Source organism: Xyrauchen texanus, chromosome 11, assembly GCF_025860055.1.
Source record: "Xyrauchen texanus isolate HMW12.3.18 chromosome 11, RBS_HiC_50CHRs, whole genome shotgun sequence".
In the NCBI taxonomy this organism is placed as follows: Eukaryota; Metazoa; Chordata; class Actinopteri; order Cypriniformes; family Catostomidae; genus Xyrauchen; species Xyrauchen texanus.
This window is the reverse complement of record NC_068286.1, coordinates 11,351,751-11,375,280: the sequence shown is the minus strand read 5'-3', so window position 1 is coordinate 11,375,280 and position 23,530 is coordinate 11,351,751. Positions and strand designations below refer to the sequence as shown.

Here is a 23,530-nt window from a genome sequence, read left to right as displayed (position 1 = left end):
ATATATTTGTAAAACATAATAATTGTTCACCCTCAATCTGACCCTCTGTCAGAAACCATCAGTTTTGGTGCTGCTTCTCTTTTTAAAACATGACAGTAAAGCCCACTGTTATGATTGGCTCTCTGCTCTTGATTGACCTGCTCTCTCTTTATCATCTCACAGCTCACAACTACTGGGCGGGGCTACGGAAGTAAGGTAAAGGTAAATTAGGAGTTGATGTGTTGTTGTGGAGGCGGTCAGGTGCAAATGTCTACCACAGTATGACATCACAATGTGGATTTGGTTTCAACAAATACACTTTTAGCAGTGAGGAGGAAGTTTTGAGTTCTGAAACTTACAGTATGATTTTGTAGTACAATGACCTCTTATATGTTAAAAGATCAAGGGAAATCTGATTCTTCATGCCCCTTTACATAATCTGTGAGAACACTTTTTCTTGGCATGTATTCCACATCAGATGCAGCATCTGTGCCACCTTTGAAGATTAAAGATAGCTGAACTCCATTGAAACAGAGAAAACAGATGTTCTGATCAGGGATAAAATCTACAGTGACACTGTGTTGAATTGTCAATTTGCTCAGTGAGATTACACATACAACAATCAGTTACAACACTAAACCACCTGCCTAATATTGTGTAGGTCCCCCTCGTGCAGCCAAAACAGCACAAACCCATATCTCAGAATAGCATTCTGAGATCCTTTTCTTCTCACCACAATTATACAGAGCAGTTATCTGAGTTACCGTAGACTTTGTCAGTTCAAACCAATCTGGCCATTTTCTGTTGACCTCTCTCATCAACAAGGCATTTCCGTCCAGCACCATTCTGAGTAAATTCTAGAGACTGCTGTGCGTGAAAATCCCAGGAGATCAGCAGTTACAGAAATACTCAAAACAACCTATCTGGCACCAACAATGATGCCATGGTTCAAATCACTGAGATACATTTTTCCCCATTCTTATGGTTGATGTGAACATTAACTGAAGCTCCTGACCCATATCTGAATTATTTTATGCACTGCACTGCATTTACATTTACATTTTTGCATTTGGCAGACGCTTTCATCCAAAGAGACTTACAGTGCACTTATTACAGGGACAATCCCCCTGGAGCCTGGAGTTAAGTGCCTTGCTCTAAGGACACAATGGTGGCGGCTGTGGGAATCAAACCAGTGACATTTCTGATTAACAGTTATGTGCTTTAGCCCACTACGCCACCACCACACTGCTGCCACATGATTGGCCTGATTAGAGAATCACATGGAGGATTGTTGGTGACAGAAGGGCTGGTTTGAGTATTTCTGTAACTGCTGAGCTTCTGGGATTTTCACACGCAACGGTCTCTAGAATTTACTCAGAATGGTGCCAAAAACTAAAAACATCCAGTGAGGGGCAGTTCTGTGGACAAAAACGCCTTGTTGATGAGAGAGTTCAACAGAGAATGGCCAGACTAATTCAAACTGACAGTCTATGAAGTCTATGCTAACTCAGATAACTGCTCTGTACAATATTGGTCAGAAGATTATCATCTCAGAATGCTATACTGTGAATGCTATTGGGATGTCACACTGACAATAGATCTAGCATTATTTGTTTATCACCTGCCAAATGTCATAATTTTGATCTCATATGTGTTGATATTTTGTTGTCTAATGCAATGACATTCATAAATTTTTATGCATTGCTTAAGTGTCCCTGTCATATACTGTACTGTAAATGTTGAGGTATTTTTCAAATGGGTTCTTGCTGAATTTTTACACTGGTTTTCAATTGTTGTAAGCCATTTTAGGAATGGCACCTTGGTATATCTCAGAACCCATCAGTATACATCATACCCTAAGGTTTCTAAGATAAGCCAATCAACTTTTCCACACATCATGTATAAAGTTCAAAGGTGACTGTGCTGTGTTGCTGCCTTTAGGTTCTGGACAGTCTTCTCACTATCCTTTAGATCTTCCACCATTATCAACATGTTCAAAACCCGCCTTATGGCTCATTTGTACTCTTTAGCCTTTGCAACTGCATAATAGTTATTGTGTGCTGGGCAAATGTAGTGTCGTTCTTCATTTATTTTAAGGTTACAATTTGCTTTATGTTTAATCTAATTTGAATGTACAGAACTTTGTTCTACTTTTTAGCTTTTAAAATGCTTCTTAAATAGATTTGGCTTCGCCTAGAAGTTAGAACTGAGACTTGTGACGACACAGACTTCAATATCAAACAGCCTGTATGAACACTTGAGCAACTAGAACTGAACTAGAAATGTTCCTCACCCGGTTGACGAAGTCCTGGTAACCAGGGTAGTAGGTGGTGACAATGGAGAATATGTACCAGTCATATTCCTCCATTATGTTCAGCATGACAGAAGCTTGCTGCTCTATAGAGGGACCAAACTGGAAGAACATGGAAAGGTCATCCTGAAAGAAACAAAGACAAACACATGCTTGAGAAGACAGCAGAATCAAGGGGAATCATATTATAATAGGACATTAGTAGATGCCATAATAAATCTTAGGATAGTGGTTCTCATCTAATTTTGCTTAAGTACCCAGATTTTACATTGGACATCAAGGGGCTTATCTTACAAAAAAAAAAAAAAAAAACTCAAACACTGAAATTCATTTAAGCTATGCTACTGGATAGGCCCAATAAGTGTTTGATTTAATCTTTCAATGGATTCATGCTCTCAACAGCCAATGATTCAAATCAGAAAACACATTATGGTCAACACAAACTCTGTTTATCCTTATTACAAGAGAACTCACATTTAATGTAGTCTGAGTCATATTTTCTTTTACCTTGCAGAGAGAGATTGATTGGATGCATATCCTTTGATATAAACATCACAATATATTAAGAAAGTTTTATCTACCCTATTAAAAGTTGATAAATCTATTATAACTATGATTGATTAAATAAATCGTTGCATTTAATCATAAAATTTGAGCATTGTTTTTTCCCACTATACACAACCCTATCAGAAAAGACCTGTGACCACTTTTTGAGTTATAAAACACCAGTTGAGAACCACTGGCTTGAAACACAACCATATAAAAACACCCTGGGTGTCATATTTTATGTTAAACAGGCCTACTTGAATTCAATCACTACAAAATATATTTTCCATGACAATTAATTCACGAGGCCTAGGATATAATTTTAGAAATACTGTATATGAAATTACATTACAAATGTAAAAAAATTATAATAAGTATAAATAAAATGTGCATTATATCAATATTTATTTTTTGCCCTCTTATTTTGTATTTGGTGGCATTTTTTCCCCAAGCCCCAATTATCTTCTGATCCTGGAATTGCACATATGAAAGAGAGAAAAATTCGAATTTGCCTGCTCAATCATTCACTTCCTTACATTGTGTAACCTGTTGAAATCTGGACGAAGAAAGCAGTGATCAGAATGAAGGATGTGAGACTGAGACAGAGGGTAGCTCTCATGGATCTGACCCCACCAGCACCGCAGTAGATCAGATGTAAAATCTGCTGCATCAAAGCGCTAAACCAAATGTCGTTTAAATGTCAAACTGAAACATCTACAAAACATTGTCAATAAATGCTAAATTATTTGTATAAATAGAAACCAAATGCTTGTAAGAAGCATGTCAATTAACTGCATCTAATGTGCATGCACCGATGTCTGTGTGTGCGAGCTGCCAGTAGGCAAATAAACCAATACATTTTAATGTTATGCACACATGTAGGAGTGTGCACATGAATGCACGTACATTGATGTATAGGTCTAAACAGGCCTGTAAATGATTGTTCTGTGTGTGTCTTCATGTGTTAAGTTGGTTATAGGCATTTGCCATGTTAGTCATGCCGCATGGTGAAATCTCTCTATCAGGTCTCCGTGCTCCACTCAACATCAAACTCCCCTGGGTTCCGAGATAGACTGAACAGATACCTTGATTCAGCTTTAATGAGGTAACACTGACAAGAGGTGGGGGGTTATGTTAACACTGACCAAAGCACAACTACCCCGAGAAAGACTTTCAGTGTGGTGCAGAGAAAATAACACACGTGTCACAGAATTAGTACTCAAATGCAGGATTGAGTGAAAATAAAATTTTATTAAAACAACTGAAAACAGAACAGGTAACACAAAACAGTCACAGGGGTGAAAAAAACTAATCAAAACATAAACTAGAAAAAAAAAAAAGTATAATAGGAACAGACTGACTAGTACAGGAACAGACTGACTAGTAACAAAATTATCTGACAAATACAAGAAGGAACAATATACATGTACATGAGGAACAGGTGAAGGCAATTAACATAAGGACTAAATGAGGGAGAATGACAAGGGTAATGAGCAGGTGGGGACAGGAAAGCGCGCACGCACGCACGCACGCACACACACACACACACGGGCCAGGCCGACGGACAGATGACAGACCAGGGAGAGTGGGTGAAGGAGAACAGGGGGGATGATCTGTGACAGGCTGTAGATGAATCAGAAGACCAGGGCGGAGCCGGAGAAGGACCCGTAGGCCAATCTAAATTCTGAGCCACTGAGCAGTTGGTAAGGTCAGTATTGGCCACAGAGCACTGGATCAGGTAGGTCGATGACTGTTGGGGACAGGACTGGTGAGAACCGTAGAGCGCTGGCCAAACTGGGCAGGAACCTCAGAGGACAGGACAGGCTGGTCGTTGGGGACAGGACTGGGTCAGACTGGTTGATGACTACTGGGTATAGGACTGAATGAGTGGCACCTGCTGGCAACTGAACATACGGAGCAACAAACTGGTAGCTGGTGTCTGATGGTTACTGGGCTGAGCAATAGACTGGTGTCTGACAGGTGCTGGTTACTGTGTTGAGCTGCAGTCTGGTGGCTCGTGTCTGACAGGTGCTGGCTACTGGCTGAGAAACATACTGGTAGCTGGCATCTGATGAGTGCTGGCCACTGAACTGTGCAACAGACTGATCTCTGATGGATGCTGGTTACTGGGTTGAGCAACAGAATGGTGGTTAGTGGTCGCTGGGCAGATGGTGTGGTTTGTGGCAGCCTCTGGGTAGACGGTGAGGTCAGTTACGGCCACTGAAAATTGGATATGTTCAGAAAGGGGGTTGGTGGCCACTGAGAACTGGACAAGGTTAGACTGGACGTAGATGGCCGGGGGACAGGGTTTAGACTGTAAGAGGGCGGCTGCTGGACAGGGTCCAGAAAGGTTGTGGGCGGCTGCTGGACAGGGGTCAGACCGGACGTGGGCGGCCGCTGGACAGGGGTCAGACCGGACGTGGGTGGCCGCTAGACAGGGGTCAGACCCGATGGCTGCAGGCAAAGGGTCAGGCTGGGCAGCAGCTGCAATGGGCTCAGACCTCTCCTGGAATGCTGCAGGGACCACTGTCCTCTTGACAAGGATGAAGGAAGTCCTCTGAGGCACAGGCTGAGATAAACTCATCCCATTACAAGACAAACTTGATTATAGCGGCAAGACTTCACCCGTCTCTGGGACAAAAGACCTGATGGGCTCATTCAGACAAGCCCTAAACAATTGCATATGGCTGGCCTGATAAAACCCATACCCAAGGACAGCACCAAAAACTCCAACACATATCTCCTCACTGACTTGTCCTCCTGCCAGATTCTGAAGGGTTTCTTTGCTTGTCTCTGCATCGTGTGGGAAGTAGTGAACAAAAAGAAAACTTTTTCCGACTGGATCCATGTTGGTCAGATCGTTATGTCATGGAATGAGTCAGGAATGAGGACGCAAATTCAGGAATGAGTGAAAATATTAATTTTATTAAAACAACTGAAAACAGACCAGGTAACACAAAACTCTCATGGGGGAGAGAAAACAAATCAAAACATAAACTAGGAAAAGTATAATAACTAAGGCCAACCAGGAAAAGGAATAAAACCAGTACAGACTGGTAACAAAACAATCTGACACATACAAGAGGAAAGAGGGCACAATATATATGCAAGGCACATGAGGAACAGGTGAAGGCAATTAACATAACAAGGACTAACCGAGGGAAAGTGACAAGGGTAACGAGGAGGTGGGGACAGGGAAGCACAGGGCTAACAGAAACACAGACACAGCCAATTACACATACACATGACAAACACACACAAACAGAAAACAGACAGAGACCGAGGGGCAGACAGAACAGGATCATGACACATATTGCTTCTCATTTTTAACTGTACATTTAACCCACATAGACACTCTCTTGTCCCTAATGTTTTTCAGGTAACCTAAAAATGTGCTTTGGGAGGTAAGGTAAATAAACTGATTTTATTCAAGTCAAGTTTCAATTTTTTTTTACTTGAATAAAACTGAATAAATGCAATTATACAACAGTTTGTTCTGATCCTCTATTCTGATTGGAAGAGAAATATTCCAAGAGTGTTGATGTCTCAGAACAGCAGCACTGGGATGCTTTACTGTTTGTAACATTCTGCTTGTGTTCATTCTAAACTAAAGTGTAAGGCCAGCGCAGATGTGTAAAAGCAACTAGAAGTTTCCTTTTTAATTTATCCCTGTATCCCTGATATTAATGGTTTAAGCCAGAAGGTGGTGACAATAGACAATTGTTATGTGTTATGAGCCAGTTCAGTTGACGTTCAATGGCTCCACTTACAGGTACACCAATACTCTGATTATTGCAATAATCAGAGTATAAGGAATTATCATATTAAGATGTTTACATGATTTAGGCAAACCTCTTCAATACATGCTACTTGCCATTACTCTGATTATTTGCAGAGAAATTTTGTGATTTATTATGTTTTAATGATTATTAATTATTACAAAAAACAACTTGTTGCAAATATGTACACCTTGACATGAGGATGTCATTCAGTTCATGAGTCTTCTTGAATTATTGATTAATAGAACCGTTTCATATGAGTCATTTTTGGCTACACTGAAGGCATTGTCTGTTTTGATTCACTAAGAAGAATTGGTTCACATGAGTCACTTGGTTGTGAATTGGAATACTCGCACTATATGTTGTTGAGTTCCACTCACTCATTTTAAGGATGTGTTTCCTTGCCATTATTTTGTGGTATATGGTCTTTATATCTCACCAACATTCAATTCAGATTGCAAACAGACATTTAAAACTCTGGAAAATATGTTTTCTATTGCCGTGGATTCTGCAACGGGGGAGCACCATTGCTGGAAAACAGTGCAAAAAACTTCAGTTTTGCGTGAAGTAAAGAAAGATGTGTTCACTACCTTAAACTGTTGAGGACGCTGCCATACTGCAGCTGAGGAATAGAATTCAACAGCTATAGATTTAATGTTCATCTCTGCTTGGGGTCACGACAGATTCAGGTAATCGCACATACTCATCGCTCTCTCTCTCTCTCTCTCTCTCTCTCTCTCTCGCTTGCTCTCTCTTAATCTCTCTCTCTCTCTTTCTCTCTCTCTCTCTCTCTCTCTCATACTCACACACACACACACACACACACACACACACACACACACACACACACACATCCTTGTTTATCCAATAACTTGTTTGAAACAGCCCAAGCAGATGATGTGATGTTTTCGATTTAGCAAGGGAGACTTGTAATCATCTAACATGGCAGATCCTGATCCGTGGCATTAGAAATTAGTTATTTGCACATGTGCGGTTTTTGTGTGACTTTTTTCCTCTTTTTTTATTTTATTAACTTTTTTGTTGAACTGTTGTATAAATGCAATGTCATATTCATGCTCATGCTGTATGGCTTTAATTCAGCATGGCTGTAATCGTAGCCGTGCTGATATATAGGACCATACAGCACTGTTGCTTGTGTGATATTGTTTTACTATAAAACATTACACCAATGAAGGTAGTTTTTTAAGGGTCCGAATAGGTAGAAATAGCTTCTTAATGGAATAGTTCACCCAAAATTTTAAAGTCAGTCACAATTTAGCAACTTACCCATCTTGATATAAACTCAAACAAAGGCTTTCTTTCTTTAGTGGAACACAAATGGAGATGTTAGGTAGAATGACAGCCTCAGTCACCACTCATTTTCATTTGTATGGAAAAAAAAGATGCAATGAAAGTGTATGGTGATGGAGACAAGTAAACTTTCAAACATCTCCTCCTGGAAGAAATAAAGTCACACAATGTTTGGAAAAACATGTTGGTAAGTAAATGATGAGAAGTGCTTGCTTTCAATGTACATTTTCACTTTTTGTAGGGTTTTTAAAATCAATATGAAATGTAGTTTATAACCAGTTTCCCTTCCGTACTATGAAATAAAACAGGATATTTAATGGGGAAAAAATTATGACTGATGGGACTTGATTTCATCCATTGGAAATTGAATGGACTAATTTAATTGAATGTAGCTATAGGTGGTTGAAAAGGAGGAAAGGATTTGAAAAGATAGGGATTTGTGTATTCAGATGAAAAGGTAAGTCGTTTTAGAGGTGGAACCAGTTATTACATTTTGATAAATTTAGATTTTAATTTCTTTGGAATAAAGTGCAGCAATGAATTGTGCACAGTTACACAACAGACATACATTAAGAAAGTTTATATACTTGATTCTGACTTCAAAGCTTAGACTTGTATGTGATATGCAGTGTACATCCATCTTATGTCAGTTTTTTTCCTTATACCCCTCTGTGATGGGGGCGGGGGTGTGATCGTGTGTCTGTTTGCGGGAAAGAGGTAGTGGCTTGGCTCGTCAAGCTGGTTGGCATAATTTCTTACAGCTGTTTCTTTTTACAGTAATGGTAGAAAGAGTCTTTAAAAGCAGCCAAACATGCCAGAGAAGGCAGAGAGAGAACAACACGAGAGTGCAGCGACTGGCGTGTCTTATTGTGTGTTTTAAGTTTTGAGTATCGAGAAGCTTGAGATTTGAAGAATTTTATGTTTACTGAGAGTTTTGTTAGACTGAACTGACTGAACTAAGAAAAGCACTGGGAAGAGTGCACATAAGAGTGATGAAGACTGAAAATAAAAGCCTACCTGAAGCGTGTCAATGCTCCCCGCCTCCTCCTTTTCATACTCGAACCTTAACGTGTGTCACACCCTCTCTAATTCGTCTTCACACCCTTCTGCTCCTCATCCCCATTCCTGTCATCCATCTCCCTCTCCACTCATCCTTTTCATCCATCCTGAGTCCATTCATCTCAAAATTAGCTATCACAGACACATGCACTCCACATGGAAGTGAATAATCAGACCCCTGTTTCTCTCCCACCTGTTTAACACAATGGAGTGGCCAACCTAGTCACCCACTGTACTCAATATAACCCCACACAAGCAGTGGGGAACTAATCCAGATCTCATATACTCTTCTCTCACCACTTCCCTCCCTCGCTTTCCCTTTTCCTCCAATAATGGAGTTTAGTGTCCTGCAGAGGCAGTTTATAAGCAAAATGTCTTTAATATTATGGAGAGGCAGTGGCATAAAATAAGTTCCACATGAACTCTTGACTGCAGGGAGGGTATAACAGCTGAGCTACTGCCATCGACACTACTGCACCAGAACAGCATGTCATTAAGAGAGGAAAGGGGAGCGATTTAGGAAACATGCCATTTCAATGAGCAAAATTCAAGTGATTTATCAGTTGTTCCGCCATGATGGATCAAGTATCAGAATGATTGCAAATAACAGGCACTTACTCAAAAAGGTAAAAAGAGAGTTCCGTGTTTTATTATGTTTAAAACAGACTCATAAATAGATTTGAATAATAAAAGTTTGATGAGAACAAAGAAGAGAGATTAAGAGAGAAAGAGAGAGAGACAGAGAGGTAGAAACAAGAAAAGAAGAAAATGAGAATCAAAAGAGTCCAGAAATATTAATTTGACTTCACTGCAACTTTTGGCCAAAGCTGATGTACCATTACCTCAGTAGCTAAAGACAACTCCTCTTCTCTACAACAGAGTTCACACGACAGTTTAGATTGAACCCCTCAGAACACCAGTGGTATTAGCAGAGCCAAATGGAGCTCGTGCTGAGCCGCAAAGAGGGAGACAAAGATTCACTCTCCAGAAGGTCACTCTACATTAACAGGCATTAACAGCCTCTACTGCTGCTGGCTTGTTAAGCCTGGCAGCAGTCAAGGAGCTGTCTGACTTATAAAGTACAGAGAAAAAGAGAGTGCAAACTTAATTGTGGAGTATAAAACCTTTATCAAAAGATACACTTAAGATTAAAGAGGGGGAAAAAACAATCTGGTAATAAAGGAAAAAATTCACAGATTAACTGTACAGTGTACAATCCAACTGACAATACAATATTAGAGTCATTGTATACTAAGGGAATATACAATAAATGGACACTTAATGTTATGGCGGATGGCCGGCAACAGAGAGAGAGAGGGGGATGGATGGATGGATGTGTAATACAGTACTGAAGTGCATACTGTAGAATGGGTTGTGATGACTCATAAGTAACGCAAGGGGTTTAAAAGACAGAACAGAAGAGAGGAGATGGAGAAAGAGGGATGGGGAAGCACGAGACACAGAGGAAGAGAGCAAAGAAAGAGAGAGACTTGCTCATAACAAACCAAGCCATCAAAGGAATAGAGAGATGGTGGGCAGTTACACTTCAGCCCTTTCAATATTCTCCTTTTGTTGCAAGTGCTTTACGTAATTAGGCTGATGTTTTAATAGTGTGAGAATTATGGTGGATCTGTTATGTCAACTCACTTTCTTAATTTAATATCTGTCTGGTCTAGGACCAATGAATGCTGTTTTCAAATCTCCTGTTTGGGTTAGGAGACCAAAACCTTCTTTCTAAGCGTTGCATCAGCATACACAAACACACATAGGGTTAATCTATAGAGTATTCACACAAAAGTCATTGGTTAAATCATAAAGTTAGTAACTCAAATACACACTTCTCAAACTTTCTGTCTTTTCAAAAGAAAAAAAGCAACAAAATACACTGTAAACAATAAATATCCAAATGCGCATATATAAGTTTCAATACACCTAATATGCGTACGGTATAAACGTCATACTGTACAATATTCTTTGGGTTGTGCTGGGTTCTAATACTGTATATTGCTGTTACTCATTGCACTGTGTCTTACTGTCTTATGCTGTATTATGGAGTGAGACAGCGTATAAGTGTTCCTCAAATGACTTGCTGGCAATTTTATGCAATAAAGAAATCTTGAAGTGCCTCACATTTATTTTCCTCCCATTCTGCCCAAATCCTCTTTTTCCCCTATAGAGATTTATCTTCTTTTATCTTCTTTTTATCTTCTATTTTCTGAATGAGGCATATATTATCACCCATAACCAATGACATCACTCTATCTGCCCTACCTTCTGTTCTACTTTGTTTCTCCTCCGATCTTTACGGAAATAATTATATTAATTTACTCTGGACCGTCAACACATCGTGCTTAATCATCATATCTTTTTAAGGGCCTCCCTCCCTCAATCTCTAATCAAACACATACTGAATTAATTACATGTCACATATGATGCATAATTAATGCAAAACAACTTTAATTCCCATTATAGGGCCTCCTCCTCTCTAAGCTCTTAAATAAAAAATTTTTAAAAGCCTGTCTTTGATTAAAAATCAAGGCTATTTCTGTCCAGCTGAGATAATTCCTATGTTTCTCCCTGTGCATCTCCTCTCCCTTTTTCCCTCTCTTGTCTTTCTTCTGTGGCCTCAAATTCGAGGATAAAGCAAGAAGGAATTCAGCCATTGGTGCGAGTGACGTCTAGACACCTTGTCTCTCTCAAAAGTGCCGTGAGCCCAAGGTGCATCTGCCTGCCTGAGTTAATCAACATCATGGAGGTAAACAGTTCCGTAAAACAAGCTGAAACAACTCTGAACAACTCTCGCATTCAGTTCTATACACCCAGAGTGGATATTGATAATACACTAATGAATGTGGCACGATGTCGCCACTTCTGAGCACTGTAGCCCACATACAAGGCAAATAATTGCATAAGCTGTTGAATGTTGCTTATACTCCATCAAATGGACATGGTAAATATTTATGTAAAAAGCTAGGAGTGTATGAACTGATATGGAAGGAACATACAAATGTTTTTTTATGCTTAAACAGGTATTTCTATCAGAACACTTACAAAATGTTTTTTTTACTTCATTAAAATAAGCTAATGCAACACAATTCTTGAACTTTTGTTTTGTAATTTCACTGCGTGCAATCCGTTTATATTTGTAAAATAGAAATTTACATAATTCATTTACATTGTGACAACATGGACATTTCTGTTATCTTCAATGTAGCAATTTTGAAACTAGGGACTACACTTTCTTTTGAACATATTTTCAAAATTGTCTAGTCGGTGGGTTTCCTGAATTACTTTCGCCTAATCAATCTTTTGACTATCGATGAAGCCCTGTATGATTAGGCTGGATTTAAATTCACCTATCTATACTACAACTACAAGTTCACTCACACAACGTTGTGATGAATTCAATGAATTGACACTAGGGGTCTATCTTGAGAGCTCGAAACACCTTCAGATCTTTGAGAAAAGGCCAATGAGAATTGGCGAGTTGAATTTGCATGCCACTCCCCCCGACGGGTATAAAAAGGAGGCCAGCAGGCAAGTTCATTCAGATTTTTTCTTCGGAGCCGAGCGGTTGCACTACAGCAAGCAGAAGTTGTCTGCTCACTCATTCACCGTCTCGCAAGAGTGTTGCTGTTGGATCTGTTTCACTTTCCAGCGGTCTCTCTCCAATCTGTAGTCCACTGCAGACTACACCCCTGGGCGCTTTGACAGCACCTTGAATGAGCTACTTTTCCTCTAAAAGAGTTGTGCACAGTGACGTTGAACGTCTTTTTAAAGACACGTCTTTTAAAAGATGCCCTTCCGTCTCAGTGCAGTTCCTGGATGTGGTTGTTACCTCTCCGCCTCTAATGGTCACAAACACTGCATCACGTGCCTGGGACAATGTCACGTTGAGGAAGCGTTCATGGATGGTTCATGTTCTCACTGCGAGAACATGACCATGGCCACTTTACGAACGCGGCTCTCCTTCTTCCGAGGGAGTGCCTCTTCAGTCTTCCCCCATCCCAGCCCTCCTATCTACAGGTACAACGCCGATGTGGTTGATGCTGGAGACATTTCGCGAGCTTCACTGGGCATGGTGCCGCCGGGTAATCCCCTGCAGGCCGCCCACATCGCAGCGCGCTTGCTGGCCTCCATCCACCTCTGGGATGAGACAGGCAGCTCGCCTCAGTGCCAGCCTAAAGACTCTCCCGGATGAGATGTCGATCACTGCATCGGAGTGCATGCTAGCAGTGTCAGATGCTGAAGACTCAACTGGACTGCCGCCTTCAGGTGTGGCAGCCCGGTTTGAAGTGGACGCTGAACTCACTGTCATTCTTTCCCTGGCCGCTTTCTTTCCCTGTCGGGCTTGAGTGGAACCCTCCACCCGCCCCTGATCACTCACGGCTTGATGACTGGTTTCTCAGGCCAGCGCACGCTCGCAGCCCCTTCCCCCTCCAGTTCCATTTTTCCCGGAAGTGCATGATGAGCTAACGCGGTCGTGGAGGGCACCTTTTGCTGCCCGGACCAATCCTTCAGCTCGTCCCCCATCACTACCCTCGACAGTGGAGCGCCCGAGGGTTATGCCACTATTCCCCAGGTGGAACTTTTGTTGCATTATTTTCTGTTTGCCACACCCCTCATGAGTTGCGGTACCCACATTGTCAAGAAAAGAGCAGTCTCCTCTCTCTGCAGGTTAGATTGCCGGCATTCTCAGTCGCCGGGCACTGGGCGATTACAGCCTGTACTTCATTGTTCCCAAGAAGGCAGAATCCTACGGTTCGCATTCGACAGTCGAGCATATCTTTTCTTGGCATGGAGTTAGACTCAATGTCAATGATAGCATGCCTCACGAATGAGTGTGTGCAGTAAGTGTTGCGCTGCCTGAACTTGTCCAGGCAGAAAATGTCAGTCATTTCCAGCTCCGGACCAGAATTCCGAGGCGCGCATGAAGGCGTGGCTCGCCGCCTTTTCAGCCCTTGGACCAACCTTGTGTTTCTGCGGGCTGAAGTCCCCATACAGCAAGTGTCCAGGCACGTCATGGTTATGACAGACGCCTCCAAGATAGGCTGGGGCGCCGTGTGCAACGGGCACACAGCTGCAGGTTCCTGTATAGAATCGCACCTCTGGTGGCACATCAACTGCCTCGAGTTGCTGGCAGTACACCTAACTGGTCTACCACTTGCTGTGATTAACACTATCACTCAGGCCAGAGCCCCTTCTACAAGGCAGCTCTACTCCCTTAAGTGTCGTATCGTTGCTAAGTGGTGTTTTTCCCAGAGAGAAGATCCCCAGAGCTGCGCAGTTGGGTCAGTGCTTTCCTTCCTGAAAGAGAAGTTGGATGGGCAGCTGTCCCCCTCCACTCTCAAGGTGTATGTGGCTGTGGTTCAACGCCATGACGTGGTTCAATGTAAGTCCCTCGGTAAGCACGACCTGATCATCAGGTTCCTGAGAGGCGCCGGGAGGCTGAACCCTCCTAGACCGTGCCTCTTTCCCTCATGGGACCTCTCTGTGGTCTTTTCAGGCCTATGGAGAGCCCCCTTCGTGCCCCTCGAGTCAGTTGAGTTAAAGGCAGTCTCTCTGAAGACTGCCCTCCTGACCGCTCTCACATCCATCAAGAGGGTCGGGGACCTGCAGCGTTCACTCTCAGGGAAGAGTGCCTAGAGTTCGGTCCCGAAGACTCTCACGTGATCCTGAGACCCCGACCGAGCTATGTGCCCAAGGTTCCCACGACCCCCTTCAGAGATCAAGTGGTGAGCCTCCAAGCACTACCCCTGGAGGAGGCAGACCCAGCCTTATCGTTGCTGTGTCCGGTGTGGCTTTGCACATCTATTTGAATCACACGCAGAGCTTTAGACACTCTGAGCAGCTCTTTGTCTACTTTGGTGGACAGCGGAAAGGGAACACTGTCTCCACTGGATCATGGACGCCACAGCGTTGGCCTACCAAGTCCAGTCAGTGCCCACCCCCTTGCGTGTTCAAGCACACTCCACGAGAAGTGTAGCATCCTCATCAGCACTGGCCAATGGCACCTCTCTAGCAGACATATGTAGGGCAGCAGGCTGGGCAACACCCAATACCTTGGAAAGGTTTTACAATCTCCGGGTTAAGCCGGTCTCGTCTTGTGTTCTTTCAGATGCAAACAGGTAAGTAAGTTTCGTTACACAGACAGCTGGCTGGGTGTACCACTTGTGCATAGTGCCTTTCCCCTCCAAGAAGGTGAAGCCGCGCACTCTTCTCTCCCATGCGTGTTCACGACTTGTGAACCCTGGATGTTTTTCCTCCTAGCCCTCTGACTCACAAATTCTGTGGTGGAATTTGTGGTCAGACCCAGTAATTGTGCTACATGCCCTGTACCGGGGTAAGTGCTCCACACTCCCTTGGCAGAGCCCTCTCTGCCCCGGTCGCTGTGTTTATAGGATCTCCCCCCTACGAAGGGCAGGACTTACCACCATGCTTCTCCCATGTCCGGCCATTCAGCCATATGATATATTTGCCACTTTTTACACTCCCCTCCTCTCCAGGGCAGGGTGTGGCCTTCCCCAGCGCGTTTTATGAGCATTTTTAGGTCCCAGCGGAATCTATTGTTCGATGGAGAGAAAGGGCCACGGCTGGTGTGGCCTGCTCCCATATTTGGGACTTCATCGACACAATGTCAAGTGAGTGACAGAAGGGGAATGTCTCGGTTAATGTTGTAACCTCCATTCCCGAGACATTGTGTCCCTCTTGCCACAGACAGACCTTTACTGTTGTAATGGCCGGGACCTCGTCTCGGCTCTTCAGTGCAAAACCTGAATGAACTTGCCTGCTGGCTTCCCTTTTATACCCATATGTCAGGGGGAGTGCCATGCAAATTCAACTCGCCAATTCTCATTGGCCTTTTCTCAAAGATCTGAAGGTGTTTCGGGCTCTCAAGATCAAACCCTAGTGTCACTTCATCGAAAAAACGTCTTGTTTCCTCCATCAGGGAACGGAGGTTACGACAGTAACCAAGAGGTTTCTTACACTCTGGATTTTGGTTGCAAATAAAGTACTAGTTATTTACTTGTACTTTACTAGTAAATAATATACTAGTTATTTTCCCATTTAACCATTGCTGAAGTTGACTTGAGCTCAAAGCTGATTGGTTAGTGCTATCTGCGTGTCATTTAGAATGTTTGGAACGCACTTTGATGCATCTAGTGTAGAAAGCAACAAACCGTTGCAACACCCCGTATATACAGGGTACATAAGATGGGTTCTTGCATTCAAAAAATCAATACTGTAGATTGAGTGCAAATGGTCTCAAAAAGCATTTTTAAAAGTTGGACTATTTTTAACTCTACATATCGTTTTGATTTACCTTTCTGTTGGCATGTATTACTCTAGCTGCACTAAAAGGGATGAATTTAAAGACCAACATTTCTGGGAAGGTTTCACTCTGCAAACTGTCTAATAAGTAAAACACATGACACTGCCAGCACTGACCCGGTCTCATGACAAGTAGTAATAATAGTATGCAATAGTGAAATCATATAAAATTGTATTAGCTGGCTCATTCAAAAACATACAACTTAGACTCCCATAAAGAAAACAAACAAACAAACCATAAATGAAATTAAGTTTTTCTGAATTTTAATCAAAACCCTAAACCTATCCATGATTTTAAGAGGAAAATAGCCTCTGTGTAGTACGGAAGAAAGACAATAATCAGGGTTTGGAAGGAGTTAAGGTACGTGTATTACAGGTTGTTGACATAATTCAGTCATTTGTATTGCATTGATAAATATGGAATGAGTGACTAAATTTGTTCACAGATATTTATTTTCTAAAAATAAAAATGTTGGATAGGAGGCAAAAATTTTATTCCTGTATTGTATTGATTTGAAATTCTGTTTGTTGATTGGTTGGTCAAAAAGTTCTACCTTATATATGTATTTTACGTGTTATTGAGCTATATGAGGAACAGAGGAGATTTGTTAGTGTTTAATGTTTTGTTATGTGTAGGAGTTCAGGGGGTTATCATATTGGTGCACAGTGGAGCTTATGCTTATGGTACAACAAGAATATGTGAAATATTGCTATATTCAAAAAGCAATTACTGTGCAAATGCCACTGAAATTACCAGTCTCATCTTTCTCGCACCCTTCACCAGCCTAATCCATTAAATGTGGTAAAAACAATTTTTACATTTAGCATGCTAAGTTATTGCTTTGTAGTATTTAAGAGGAGATTCAGTTGGGCTGCTATGGGATGTTTAAGTTCATTGTGTCTGTGGTACTCGTTTAATTTAGGTTTCTGCTATACAACGTATTTGAGTAGTGCTCATAGTTTTATTTAACCCATTTCTAATGTGTGCAGCCACTGTCCACAATTAAAGTACTGTAAGTTCACCAAAGAATATATATTTTTGAGTGAATAATACAATGAACCACTATCAAAGGTACAAACTGTTGTCTAGTTAATAACTTAATAAGATAACGCACATGTATTAGCCATAGGCAGTGGCCTAAGTTTCCATGTCAGAAAAACAATGACCTCATTTTTTTCTTCTCTTGTTCCCTCTTTTTAAGTTTTTCCTGCCTCCAGGCTCCTCTGAGGGAAATGAGACCAAAGCTTTTCACCCCCTCCTCACTCCTCTGATCCCTCATTCTTGCTGTTTTTCTCCTGGAGAAAATGAGACATGCTACCAGGCTCGTTAATTGTTGAAACTTTCTCCTCCATTATCAGTCTTCTTGGCTGTATCTTGTGTTCTTCTTGTCACTAGCACCCTCTCTCCTGTAAATTTGTCTCTCTGTTGTCTATTACCTTGTCCCTTTGTCTTTTAAACCTGGATTTATCTGCTCTTTTCTCTCCTTTATACTTGTTTCTTTCAGAAAGTCAATAATATATGTTCTCCTCTTACATCTCTTCCAGTCTTCACTTAACTCCTCATCATTTCTTTTTCTCTCTGTCTTTCCAATTCATACAATGGAAGATAAACTTTTTTCTCCAGAAAGAACTGAAGCACCTTTGGCGAACGAAGCCTGCCGATATACTAAACATGGCATCGTTTTAAAATAAGCTCCTTATTGAACTTGTAATGGAGCCCTTTCCACTTTTGGCAGCAAGTTACCTGATCTGATGCCATAAACACTGAAATCTCTCTCCACATATTTAGTGGACACTTGAACTGAACTGAGCATCATATAAAAAAGTGGACTTTTAAACAATCTTGAAGAGACAGGTTTGAAATGTATCAATTTTTAGCATTTGTCACGAACACGGGTGAAGGCGCCTCCTCCTCGAGCCTCCGGAGATCGCATTCACCCGAATACTGATTACTCACCCCAGCTGTTGCTTATTACCTCACTCTGTTTAATCACGTCTGTTTGTTCCCTCCTTGCGAAGTCTTGTTTAGCCCCGGCGACATTTCCAAGCATCATTAGTTACCTCTCTAGTTTATCCGTGTACCAGCCTAGCTATTCCCCATTCCAGTTTGTTAGCCACCTGCCCAGTTACTCTAGCCTGCCTTGTACCACGACTGTTTGCTGCCCGCCCTGATCTTTAGCCTGTCCCTGTTTACCCCTCTGCCTCTCTGCCTCACTCTGTTTGCCTGTCCCAGACCATTGCCTGTACGACCTGAGTTTACTGTTCTAATAAAGCCGCATATGGATCCAAACCAACCTGAGTCTTCATTACAGAAGACTTCGCCGCCCCTCGATCCAGCGGTGATCACCCACCTGTCGGAGGAACTCTCGGCGCAGGCGAACCAGCTCTCCGCGCAACAGCTCCAGCTCGGGCACCTCGCTTCAGCCATCGAGGACATAATGCGCACCGTGCAGGCAGCACTCCAACCAGCGCCGGCTTCCACGACCGCACCCGCGATTCCTCAAGCTAGCCAAGCGTCAGCCGGCGATTCACTTCCCCAAGCAGCTGCCAGCCCACGACTCGCCTTCCCGGAAAAATTCCTGCACCACCCCAATCCAGACCTCCCCTTCGTGGTAGAGGTGGACGCCTCGAACACTGGAATTGGAGCCATCCTCTCCCAGCGCCAAGAAAACCCACCTAAGCTGTTTCCCTGTGCCTACTGCTCCCGCAAACTCACTCCCGCCGAGCAAAATTATGACGTCGGTAAGCTTCTGGCCATAAAAGCAGCCCTGGAGGAATGGCGTCACTGGCTGGAGGGGGCCAGGCAACCATTCCAGGTCTTGACGGACCACAGAAATCTTGAATACCTCCGCTCTGCCAAGAGGCTCAACCCCAGACAGGCCCGATGGGCCCTGTTCTTCACCCGCTTTGACTTCAACATCTCCTACCTCCCGGGTTCCAAGAACACCAAGGCCGACTCCCTCTCACGTCAACACGAGACCACAGTCCAAAACCTCACAGCCGAACCCATCGTCTCGCCCGCGCTCTTCCTAGCCCCCGTCCAGTGGGACCTCATGTCAGACATCTCCCAGGCTCAAGTCTCAGTCCCACCTCCTCCTGAGTGCCCTCGTGGTCAGACCTTCAGTACCCCCAGCCTCCGGGAGAGGGTACTCAGCTGGGTGCATGACTCCTGAAGTTCCGGCCACCCCGAATCACAGCTACCACCGCTCTGAGTAACCGCTTCTGGTGGGGACCCTACCCGAGGATACTGCTGACTTCGTCAAGAGGTGCTCAGCCTGCAACCTAGCGAAGTCCCCTAAACAACCACCGGCCGGCCTGCTCCAACCTCTCCCCATTCCACATCGTCCTTGGTCACATATCGCCGTGGACTTCGTAACCGACCTACCCAACTCCCAGGGGCACACCACCATCCTCACGGTCGTAGATCGGTTCTCCAAGGCTTGCCGCTTGATACCTCTACCCAAGCTACCCACCGCCCTCGAAACCACCGAACACCTGTTCCAGTACGTGTTCCGCTTCTATGGTCTGCCCGAAGAGATTGTCTCGGACCGGAGGACCCAGTTCACCTCCAGGGTCTGGAAGGCTTTCTGCCGTCTCCTGAACATCAACCTCTGCCTCACCTCTGGTTACCACCCCCAGTCTAATGGACAAACGGAGAGACTAAACCAAGAAATTGTCAGGTTCTTGCGCACGTACTGTCACCACAACCAGTCAGACTAGAGTAGATTCCTTCCATGGGCCGAGTACGCCCAGAACTCCTTACTCAAACCATCCACCAAACTGACCCCCTTCCAATGCATCCTGGGGTACCAGCCCCCTCTCTTCCCTTGGTCCGGAGAACCCTCGGAAGTCCCCGCCGTTAACGACTGGCTGCAGCGCAGCGAGGCAGTATGGGACCAGGCCCACGTCCACTTACAGCGGGCCGTGGACCGTACTAAGTCGCAAGCAGACCGTCACCGCCGTCTCGGACCCGACTATGCCCCAGGCCAATGGGTTTGGCTCTCCACCCGAGACCTCCGCCTCCGCCAGCCTTGCAGAAAGCTCAGCCCTAGGTATGTTGGCCCCTTTAAAATCCTTAGAAAGATTAACCCTGTTAATTACCGTCTCAAGCTCCCCACTAATTACCGAATCTCTCCCTCTTTTCATGTCTCCCTACTGAAACCGGCCGATGACCCAGGGGCCGAAGAGGAGGCCACTCTCAGACCCCCTCCCCTGATCGTGGGCGGCGAGGAGGCCTTCCTGGTGCGAAGGCTGCTCGACTCCAGGCGGCACCGAGGTCAGATGCAGTACCTGGTTGACTGGGAGGGGTACGGCCCGGAAGAAAGGTCCTGGTTCAGCACCAACGACATCCTCGACCCTAACCTCATTACAGAGTACCATCGGACCAACCCGGAGAGACCGCCCCCTCGACCTCGGGGGAGACCTCGGCGCGGGTCGCATCTTCGCGTCAGGAGCCGCTCACAGGAGGGGGGCTCTGTCACGAACACGGGTGAAGGCGCCTCCTCCTCGAGCCTCCGGAGATCGCATTCACCCGAATACTGATTACTTACCCCAGCTGTTGCTTATTACCTCACTCTATTTAATCACGTCTGTTTGTTCCCTCCTTGCGAAGTCTTGTTTAGCCCCGGCGACATTTCCAAGCATCATTAGTTACCTCTCTAGTTTATCCGTGTACCGACCTAGCTATTCCCCGTTCCAGTTTGTTAGCCACCTGCCCAGTTACTCTAGCCTGCCTTGTACCACGACTGTTTGCTGCCCGCCCTGATCTTTAGCCTGTCCCTGTTTACCCCTTTGCCTCTCTGCCTCACTCTGTTTGCCTGTCCCAGACCATTGCCTGTACGACCTGAGTTTACTGTTCTAATAAAGCCGCATATGGATCCAAACCAACCTGAGTCTTCATTACAGCATTAAAGGAATATTTTCAATACAAGTTCATCTCAGTTGACAGAATTTGTGGCATAATGTTGATTACCACAAAACTTTATTTCGACTCGTCCCTAATTTTCTTAAAAAAAAAAGCAAACGTGTAGGTTCAAGTGAGGCACTTACAATGAAAGTGAATATCGCAAATTTTTGGAGGGTTTATACACAGATATGTGAAGATTATAATTTTAAAAAAGCACTTAAAATAATTATTCTGTTAAAACTCATATATTATTTGAGCTGTAATTTTAGGGTTTTAGGGTTTGTTAACACTACATAGTCATAGCAACATGGCAATAACTTTACACAAAAAAGGATAGTAAGTGATGCATATTGTTTATGTCTTGTGGCTAAACTTTTGAAACAATGAGTATTTTAACTTTCATAAATGTGTTTATTTTTAGTGGTAATCAATATTATGCCACAAATGCTGTCAATTGAACTAAACATGAATCGAACCTGGAATATTCCTTTACGATAGCAACATCAGCTAGTTGGCATGATTGTATATAAAGAACGTCACACCAACGATTAGATTAAAACAATCAAATACTCTTTGGCCATCCAGATTCATCTAGGTGAAGAATTTCTGTGAAGTGCATTAACAATTCCTCACCAAAACAAAAACATCAGGGTATTTCGTCCTAATTTGTAGACAAACTAAAAAAAAGCCTTTTCGTAAGTAGGTCTAAATTAGCCTTAAGTGATTTACCTCCTCTCTTGGTCTAAATGGAGGAACATTTGAATGCAGTTCCATTAAAGTGATGTAAATACTGTTTGCCATTTACCCTGGCTATGATGTGTACTACAACACATGCAATTGCACCCCACTGACACGCATGCAATTATTTACTGTGGCATGCATTTCTGCTTAAAGTGAAACATGAATTATACATGAATTAAAGTATGTATAAAAAGAGTAAACTCAGAGAATAAAAGCACAAATGCACAATATTTGTAGGTTATTGTACACTCACCTAGAACTTTATTAGGAACACCTGTACACCTACTTATTCATTTGATTATCTAATCAGCCAATCATGTGGCAGCAATGCACTGCATAAAATCATGCAAATATGGGTCAGGAGCTTCAGTTAATGTTCACATCAACCATCACAATAGGGAAAATTGGTGGCATGATTGTTGGTGCCAGACAGGCTGGTTTGACTGGTATAACTGCTGATCTCCTTGGATTTTTAAAAAAATCCTTTGTCAATGAACATTTCTGCTAGTAATTTAGCTTTCAGTAACTGCCTACAGTGAATAGCATATAGTTTATAGTGACTTTATTCTGTATTTATAGTTTTGATGACTTCACTATTATTCTAAAATGCAGGAAAAGTTCATATTAAAGCATGAGGAGTTATATTCAAACATTTAACTGGCAGTATGTGTTTTCATATTAATATGATAATGACGATGGTGTTTATGGTGGCAGTGACAATAATGCAACATTATGTTTAATGTTTTAGATTCTAGTACATCATTATTCTAGTACATTTTGCATTTCATAAAATATATTTGAGCACTTTAAATTGTATGTCTCAACATCACGTGTATAATGTATAATGTTTGTAGTTAAAAACCTGGTTGACCTCCATATTTAAGTGAAGAAGTCAGGTCTCAGCTCCGTTTGCTCCGAGCATCTGCAGCGGACCAAGAGTAGTCACTCCTGCTGAATTTAATGAGACTTCCTGCATCTCATAAAGAGGGTGCAGTTATGCTTCTCTTGGCTTGGTAAGTAGGCTTGGCGGGGATAGAGAATGCATTGCCTTTCCTTCATTAAAAAAAAAGTCTCTCTAATTCTCTCTCCCTGTGGCCACATTTCAACTATTTAATCTTTTACTCTAAATATGAAACATCAACCATTTATTAATGCATTAAAACCAGACTTTGCTGTCCAATATATTTATCTGTCGCACTAATAACTTAAGTGCCATAATGAACTCTATATGCGCAGAATATTTGTGCAACTAACAATTCTATGCAAAGGAATTTTCTGGCCCAGAGTTTCACTATTAATGTGGGGAGCAGGAAATTATGTATGAATAATTGAAAGCTCTTCATTCATGTCAGTAAAACTAACATATAGACAAATCTCACACTGCCCTGTTCAAATTGTGTGTGTGTGTGTGTGTGTGTGTGTGTGTGTGTGTGTGTGTGTGTGTGTGTGTGTGTGTGTGTGTGTGTGTGTGTGTGTGTGTGTGTGTGTGGTGGGCAGTTGGTGGTTATTACTGCACTGTAAAATGTTTGTATTTTCAATGGAAAAATAATGTTAAAATGTTATAAT

At 42.9% G+C, this 23,530-nt stretch overlaps 1 protein-coding gene across 1 annotated transcript in view; it reads right to left on the bottom strand.

Annotated features, from left to right (window-relative positions):
* The window catches only part of grin2bb (glutamate receptor, ionotropic, N-methyl D-aspartate 2B, genome duplicate b), a 148,760-nt gene that overhangs the window by 68,430 nt on the left and 56,800 nt on the right, over nucleotides 1–23,530 (bottom strand). Inside the window, 1 exon segment of the mRNA XM_052137623.1 lies at nucleotides 2,273–2,416. Within this exon segment, the coding sequence (XP_051993583.1) occupies nucleotides 2,273–2,416 (144 nt within the window).